At 51.4% G+C, this 8547-nt stretch overlaps 1 protein-coding gene across 4 annotated transcripts in view; it reads right to left on the bottom strand.

Annotated features, from left to right (window-relative positions):
• Nucleotides 1-774: 774 nt before the first annotated feature.
• TRIOBP (TRIO and F-actin binding protein) overlaps nucleotides 775-8547 on the bottom strand; it is a 55272-nt gene continuing 47499 nt past the window's right edge. For 3 of the 4 annotated variants that reach the window (XM_045520675.2, XM_074375521.1, XM_074375522.1), the window contains 6 exons: nucleotides 7363-7465; nucleotides 6621-6780; nucleotides 6428-6541; nucleotides 5294-5380; nucleotides 4382-4545; nucleotides 775-1509 (listed from right to left, as the gene is read on the bottom strand). In XM_045520675.2, the coding sequence (XP_045376631.2) occupies nucleotides 4384-4545; nucleotides 5294-5380; nucleotides 6428-6541; nucleotides 6621-6780; nucleotides 7363-7465 (626 nt within the window). In that variant the 3' untranslated portion in view covers nucleotides 775-1509; nucleotides 4382-4383. Of the gene's footprint in view, nucleotides 1510-3552; nucleotides 3804-4381; nucleotides 4546-5293; nucleotides 5381-6427; nucleotides 6542-6620; nucleotides 6781-7362; nucleotides 7466-8547 lie in introns of all 4 variants that reach the window. The other variant, XR_012510908.1, reaches the window with a different exon arrangement.

Genomic DNA, 8547 nt, shown 5'->3' with positions numbered 1-8547 from the left:
CCAGTTCTTGTCTGACTCTGGATGCCCAGTGCCCAACCCAGAGGAAGTGCCCAAGGGTGGATGCGAATAGCTGTAGGGGCGGGACCAGCTCAAGTTCTCCCCTCACCTTGTCACCCAGGCCATAACCCTGCAACTCGGACAGCCCAGGCTGGGCCAGCAGCGGCTCAGAACTGGGGCCTCTTCCCAGCCCCACACCGGGCCATGATCAGCACAGCCAGCCAGCAGGGATGAGGCCTCCCAGCAAGGTGGGCCTGGGGTGGTCACATCCATTGCCCCCACCCCCACCCCTTCCAGGGCTAGACAAGACCTCTGGGCACAGCTTCAGTATAGGACTGGGGCTGAAAAGTACCCATTTGATGGAGAAACAAATTAAGGCTCAGAGAGGGGATCTGACTTGTCCAAGGTCAGTCACGGGCAGTCTCAGCTCCAGTCCTCCCTCCAAGGCTGGGTCCGGTGCCCACTTCAGGGCTTCTCAGACTGAGGTGTACACGGATCCTAGGAGGGCTGTGCTAAAGTGCAGATTCTGACTCAGTAGGTCAGGGTGGGGTCTGGACTTGGTGTTTCTAACCAGCTCCCTGGAGTTGCTGGATCTGCAAACCCCATGTGAAGCTGCAAAGCCTCGTGGAAGAACCAGATTCTCAGCTCCACCCTCAGAAGCCCACATGCCACCCCTTCAGGAAGGGTGGAGTGCTGGGGGGTGTGGGTGGTGAGGCCACTTTAAGAAACCCCAACCTCCATCACCCACCCTGTCCCAGCCATCTAGGACACCAGAGCTGCCGGAACATTTTATTAAGTTAAGAAGGCTCATGGAGCAGGAGAGAAATGCCTGCATGGGGCGGCTCCAGCAGATCCAAGCCCAGCACCCTCTCAGAGGAGGGGGCCATGGGGACAGCTGCCGGCTCCCTCTGTCCATCTGTCCCTCTGACCAGAGTCCCAGGGAGCAGGTCCCCCCAGGGCAGGAAGTAGTTAGTGGGAGGTAGGGCGGGAAGAGGGTGGCTGGCTCCCTGCCTCTCCCCCCAGAGCCAGCCCTGCCATGGCGCTGCTGCTGTTGGGCTTCCGCTGGACCCAGGCCGGGGCTACGGGTCCAGAAGCCCACGAGTCGCAGGAGGCTGGAGGCAGAGGGGGAGCCAGTGCTGGAGGCACATGCCACCAGGAATTGCTTTTTAAAAAGTATAAAGTGTTTTAGGGGAAAAAAAAGGAAAAAATCTATATAAAAATCTCTTCACATATAAAATCCTGAAGAAGGTGCAAGGTAAGACCCAGTGCGAGGGGCACGCTCAGATACGCAGACAGTGTGTGTGTGTATGTGTGTGTGTGTGTGTGTGCCCATGTGCATGTGTACTTATGTGTGTGTGTGCCTGTGAGTGCATGTGTGTGGTGGATGTGAGTGCACGTGCGGCCCACAGAGGGTGGGGAGAAAGCTTGGCTTCTGACGTCCATCCAGCAGGGAAGGAGGGCGACTGGTCCCCTTGGGCTGCAGGGTCTGCAGTGAGGCTGGACCACCAGGACCTAGAAGACAAGAGTGAGGGAATCTGCTAATTAGAAAAGATACATGCACCCCAATGTTCATAGCAGTACTATTTAGGAATCAACCTAAATGTCCACCTACAGATGACTGGATAAAGAAGATGAGCTATATATACACAATGGAATATTACTCAGCCGTAAAAAAAGAACGAAATAATGCCTTTTGCAGCAACATGAGGGGACCTAGAGATTCTCATACTAAGTGAAGTAAGTTAAGTAGAGAAAAACAATATCATATGATACCACTTATATGTGAAATCTAAAAAATAATACAAATGAATTTATTGACAAATCAGAAACAGACTCACAGACATAGAAAACAAACATGGCTACCAAACAGGAACGGAGTAGGGAGGGATAAATTAAGAGTTTGATGGGGGAGGGGATAGCTCTAGTGGTAGAGCACATGCTTAGTATGCACAAGGTCCTGGGTTCAATCCCCAGTACCTCCATAATAAATAAATAAATAAAATTAATAAATAAACCTAATTACCTACCCCCCCAAAATTTTTTTTAAAAATAGGAGTTTGGGATTAGCAGATACAAACTACTATATATAAAATAGACAAACAACAAGGTCCTACTGTATAGCACAAAGAACTATATTCAATATCTTGTAATAAACTATAATGGGAAAGAATCTGAAAAATATATATATCTTACATATATATAACTGAACCACCATGCTTTACGCCAGAAACTACCACAACATTGTAAATCAACTATACTTCAGTTTAACAAAAAAGAGTGGGGGAGTCTGGCTTAGACCAGGCAAGGGTGGCCAGCAGATCCTTCCAACGCCTCTTCGCCCCAAAGGCTGGACCAAATCTGCTCCTCCGGGCTTCTCCCCGAGCCTGGCCTGCAGGGTGGCCTCTCCAGAGTGCCTCAAGGAGTCCACGAGGACGTGTTAGAAAGGAAGCTCCAAGCAGATGTAGCATTAGGAAAGGCAACATAAAATGTTTCAAATCAAGGCTAAATCAAGGACGACTGTAAGACTAAGTGGGATGGGGTGTAGTCTCGCTCGCGATGTCTGACGTGTGAGGCTCGGTGGAAGGGATGCTGTGAGTGATTAGGGATGTGCGCCACGCCGCTGGGTCTGATGGCGGGGTGGGCACACCGGACTTGCCGCCCAAGTCCAGGCAGATCAGTTAGGGCACTGCCAGCCCTGTGGACAGGCTGCGGCTGTGGCTTGGTTTTAAGAAACACGCGCTGTCACATGGGTGGACAGGACAACAATCAGATCCTGAACTCACTTCCCCACCTCTGAAGAAACATGCTCAAGTTAACAAAGCAGCCTCTGGCTGAGTCTGACTGATTCCCACAACAACCTGGAGTTGCTGGAATGGTGTTGGGAAAACTGGACAGCAGCATGTAAAACAATGAAGCTAGAACACTCCCTTACACCATATACAAAAATCAACTCAAAATGGATTAAAGACTTAAACATAAGACAAGATACAATAAACCTCCTAGAGGAAAACATAGGCAAAACATTATCTGACATACATCTCAAAAATTTTCTCCTAGAAGAAATAAAAGCAAGAATAAACAAATGGGACCCAATGAAACTTACAAGCTTCTGCACAGCAAAGGAAACCAGAAATAAAACAAGAAGAAAACCTACGGAATGGGAGAAAATTTTTGCAAGTGAAACCGACAAAGGCTTGATCTCCAGAATATATAAGCAGCTCATACGACTCAATAAGAAAAAAATAAACAACCCAATCCAAAAATGGGCAGAAGACCTAAACAAGCAATTCTCCAAGGAAGACATACAAATGATCAAAAAGCACATGAAAAAATGCTCAATATCACTAATTATCAGAGAAATGCAAATCAAAACTACAATGAGGCATCACCTCACACCAGTCAGAATGGCCGTCATTCAAAAATCCACAAATGACAAATGCTGGAGAGGCTGTGGAGAAAGGGGAACCCTCCTACACTGCTGGTGGGAATGCAGTTTGGTGCAGCCACTATGGAAAACAGTGTGGAGATTCCTCAAAAGACTAGGAATAGACTTACCATGTGACCCAGGAATCCCACTCCTGGGCTTGTATCCAGAAGGAAATCTACTTCAGGATGACACCTGCACCCCAATGTTCATAGCAGCACTATTTATAATAGCCAAAACATGGAAACAGCCTAAATGTCCATCAACAGGTGACTGGATAAAGAAGATGTGGTATATTTATACGATGGAATACTACTCAGCCATAAAAACCGACAACATAATGCCATTTGCAGCAACATGGATGCTCCTGGAGAATGTCATTCTAAGTGAAGTAAGCCAGAAAGAGAAAGAAAAATACCATATGAGATCGCTCATATGTGGAATCTAAAAAACAAAAACAAAAACAAACAAACAAACAAAAACAAAGCGTACATAAAGGACAGAAATAGACTCACAGACAGAGAATACAGACTTGTGGTTACCAGGGGGGTGGAGGGTGGGAAGGGATAGACTGGGATTTCAAAATTGTAGAATAGACTACACTGTATAGCACAGGGAAATATACACAAAATGTTATGATAACTCACAGAGAAAAAAATGTGACAATGAGTGTGTATATGTCCATGAATAACTGAAAAATTGTGCTGAACACTGAAATTTGACACAACATTGTAAAATGATTATAAATCAACAAAAAATGTTAAAAAAAACCCAAAAACCAAAAACCTGGAGTTGCTGGTGTCACTGACCCCATTTACAGAAAGGGATACGGAGGCCAGGAGAAGGAAGTGCCCTGGCCCAGATGGCAGGGCGAGTCGGGCGTGGATGAGCCTTGCGCTCATCCTGCCTCGCCTGGCCTCACCCCTGCCCACCCTGTGGGGCTCACCCCACGGCGCCCACCTCTACTCGGCCAGGCTGTTGCGCACGGCCTCCTTCTCCTGCAGGGCAGCCATGGCGAGGCGCAGGTGCTCCTTCAGCTGCTCAATCTCCCGCTCTGACCGCGTCTTGATGTGATTCAGCTCCACATACACATCCTGGTACTTTCCCGAGGTGAAGCGCTTGTCCTGGGGGGTAGGGAGGGGTGTGAGGGCACAAAGCCCTCCTTCCTGGCCCTGCCCACTGGCCAGCACACAGCAGCCAGGACCCTCCACAGCCCCCAAGGCCTCCTCCAAGTGGCCCCCCTAGGTGGCCCTCAGCTCCACCCAGGGACACAGGTTTCAGCGTCATTTTCATCCCATTCAAGATGAGAGCCGAGGCTCAGGGAGGTGAAGCTTTAGCCCAAGACCAGACAGCAGTGAGGGGCTCGGAGGAGAATCAGGTCAGGCTGGCCCAGTGCTTGAGCCCCTTCCATGAGTCTGGCTCACACAAGTCCCAGAGCCACCAACACACAGAGGGTGTCAAAGACACAAGGACACGACACCTCAGAGATTGGACCCTGAATCCTGGCTCCCCAACTCCCAGCAACTTGGCTTATCCCTCATTGGAATGCATGCTCTACATGGGCACGGGTTTTGGTCTTTCTTGTCCACAGCTGTCACCCCAGCACCCAGCACAGTGCCTGGCACATAGCAGATGCTCAATAAATATTTTCTAAATAAATAAAAACAAGTGTGGCCTTGAGCAAGTCACTAACACTTTCTTAGCCACAGCTTCTTTGTCTGTAAATGGGAACAGTGACAGCCGCGTGGGAGAGGCACGGAGAGAGCCTGATGACGTGTTGAGTCAGGAGTGGCTGCACAGAGCACAGGCATTCAGCTGGATCCAGGGGTTCCCCACTCCACTGATACCCCACCTTGGCCAGCTGGGACTCACCTTCTGCATCATCTGGAGCTCATCGCGGAGGCACTGCACCTCCTTCTTCAGGTACTGAAGTTCATTCTCCTTCACTCGCAGCAGCACCTGGGGTCATGGTTGCCAGGCTGACCCAGGGCCAGAGGCCAGAGCTACCCTGGCCCATAGTGCCCTGAAGGCTGGTGTCTCTCTGCCTCAGGCCCCTAGAATGCAGCTCCCAACCTGCACCAAGACCCACTGCCCACCAGAGACAGACTCCTCCAGGAAGCCCTCTCTGATTTCTCCTTGCTCTCTCACCCGTCCATATTATGTGAGTGGGTGTTTCATGGTTGCCTTATGGTTGCCTCTGCTGTAGCCCCAACACAGCACCAGGCCTTCAACTTGAGGGCAAAGTGCACAGAAAGAATTCATAGTGTGGTCCTACTGTGAACCAGAGAGGGCTGGGCTTCCCTGTGGGCTCCCTCATTAACCCCTCCCCAAACCCTGACGGGCAGGTACTGCTATCCTGACTTGACAAAGGAGACAAGTTCAGCCAGGATAAGGGAGGCTTAAAAGCTTAGACTCTGGAGACAGGCTGCCTGGTTCAAATCCCAGCTCCCACACTGACTAGCCATATGACCTTGGGCAAGGTACTTGACCTGCCTGTGTCTCAATATCCTCACCTGTAAAATGGGGACAGTACCAGCATCTTTCTCATAGGACTATTAGGAAGTGTCAATGAGTTAGCAGATACAGGGCTTATGGAAATGCCAGGCACAGAGCAAAACTGTATATGCATTTTTGTTAAATACAACAAAAGACTGGCGTGATCCTGGTATCACACACGCATTTTCTCACTCCACCTTCTAGTAACAGAGGTGCTAGCCCCATTTTACTGATGAGCCACTGGGGCTCAGAAAGGTTAGGTGACTTGCCATGGTCACACAGAAGGTGGGTGGCAGGACCCCGACAGAACGGCTTTTGCCCAGCTGGCCCAGTAGCACTGGGCACACAGTAGGCACCCTTCCTAGTCAACCTGACTACTCCTCGCCAGGGTTCAGCCCCTTGGAGTCACAGTGCTCCCCACTGCAGGGCAGACCCAGCCTGTTGGGGTGCTTTCCCCACGCCCAGGCCCAAGAAACAGCTAGGTGGGCTGGCATGAGGGGGTGGACGCACCTCCAGCTCACAGGAGCTCCGCTCACTGCTGCGCCCGCAGCCACTGCTGGAGCCCTGGGAGGCGATGAAGCCACGCAGCCGATCAATCTCCTCAGACAAGCGGGCGTGCAGCTCCTGGGAGTGGTGGGATGGTGAGTACAGGGGTGCCAGGATGTCCACGCCCTGCCCCCACCTCCACAGGGGCCAGGCCCACCTGGTTGTGGCGCAGCAGCTCCTGGCCCTCCTGCTGGCAGCGCCGCAGCGTGTGCTCACGCTCCTCGGCCTGCCGCGTCAGGGCCCCGATCTCCAGGCACTTCTGCGAGTACTGTTCTGACAGCACCTGCAGCTCCCGCTTCAGCGCCTCCATGTCTGACCTGCTCGGGGCAGGAAACGGGAAGGATGGTGTGGGGTCTCTTGTCCTCTGACAAGCTGAGTCAGGTCAAGCAGACTCAAAGCAGATCAGGACTCCTGCTTCCCGTCCTGGTTTTGCCTTCAGCCCGCTGGGTGGCTGTGAAATGGTGACAGCTTCTTTGGGCTGCAGGCACCTTTTCTATGAGGCAGTAGGTTGGAGGAGCCTACTTCTAAAGCCTCCATAGCCCCAACATTCCCGAACTGTCCTCTGTGGCAGGGAGGGACACCTACTGGCCGATACTGTAGCCTAGCTCTAGGGGATACCAAGGAGGGGAAGAGGAGTGTGGAGGCTGAGACTGGCTAGACAAGAAGAGGCCTGAGAACTGCTGTGTGGACTGGTGTGGGGGTCTGGCTGGGGCTCTGCTGCTTCTGTTCCTTGTGTTATGTGACTGGAGCAGGAGTCTCAGCTAGGGGCAAACTGACATGTCCTCTGTCAAGGGGTCTCAGCACAGGTTCCCTGTTCGTAACCAGCAGGGTAGACAGCTGAGCCCTTGGCTCAGAGGGAGGCCCTGCCCCTAGAACACAGGGCCCAGGTGCCATCTTACTGGTGCTGCTTCCGGAGGCCATCTGGGCCCTGCTGGAGACTCCGTGTCTTGCTCAGCTCTCGGCTCAGCTCCTCTTGGTAGGCTTTCTTCATGGCTTCAATGGCTGGAAGTAGGGCAGAGGGCGGAAGGGAGATTGGGGAGGGGTCAGCAGCAAGGAGCTTCATCTCCTCTGGGACTCCATATGGAGACAGGAGCAGGGACTGGGATGCAAAAAGCACTAGGCCCGGCTGTATCATGAACTGGGTGTCTTCAGGTGAGCTGCTCAACCTCTCTGAGCTTGTCTATCAAGGGATGACAGTCCCTATCTGATGGACCCTGCTGGGGAGACACCTCAGTGTCTGACCACTGGTACCTTTTGTTGTTGTGATTTCTGGGTAAGATCCCAGAGTCCTTCCTGCAGAGCCTGGAGGGTTCTTTAACAAGGCCCACCTGCCTGGACCAGCCTAGTGGTCAAGATCATAGGCTCTGTGGCCAGTACAAATCAATGTGACTTGTGCAGAGGACTTAACCTCTCTGTGCCTTGGATCCCTTATCTGGAAAGTGGACATGACAACAGCACCTTCTCTCCTGGGTGATCGGAAGATGTGTGAGGAGCATGTAGAACAATGTGTGGCAGAGTCAGTACCCAGACGCTGGCCCCCATCTGTTTACTTTCAGGCTGTGAGCTCCCAAGGGCTGAGTCTCTTTCCACACTCATACAGGACTGTTGTGAAGATTAAACAAGTCCTCATTCATAGTCTTATCCTTAATTCCAAAGTCCAAAAGCTCTCAGTATTGAAAGTGTTTCATAACCCTTTTGGTGGCAATTCCCAACCTGAACAAACACAAGGCTATTTGTGGTCATTATTATCCCACTTAAGTGTGACTCTGAGAAATTTCATTGCCAAAACCTTAGTGCTAGGGTGAAGCCCAGACCCTGCTGGGGGAGGATATCTAATATATACACTGGGTTATCTTCCTAAAATGCAAAACATACCAACCCCAGGATTTGGGATGAGGGACCCCAGGCTTGAGCACTTGAAGTACTGGCAGATGGTAAGTTCTAGATCATGTGGCCTCTTTCATCATTTCCACTAGTCTGCAAACCCCATGGAAGTGCTTGGATGTGCCAGGCACACACACACAGCAGGTGTGCAGGGAACAGAGAGAGGGAGGAGGGAGTTGGCCAGCATCTTGGGCGTTCCT

The sequence above is a fragment of the Camelus bactrianus genome, chromosome 12 (assembly GCF_048773025.1).
Source record: "Camelus bactrianus isolate YW-2024 breed Bactrian camel chromosome 12, ASM4877302v1, whole genome shotgun sequence".
In the NCBI taxonomy this organism is placed as follows: domain Eukaryota; kingdom Metazoa; phylum Chordata; class Mammalia; order Artiodactyla; family Camelidae; genus Camelus; species Camelus bactrianus.
Note: the sequence above shows the minus strand (reverse complement) of the source record. Positions and strands in the feature narration are given on the sequence as shown.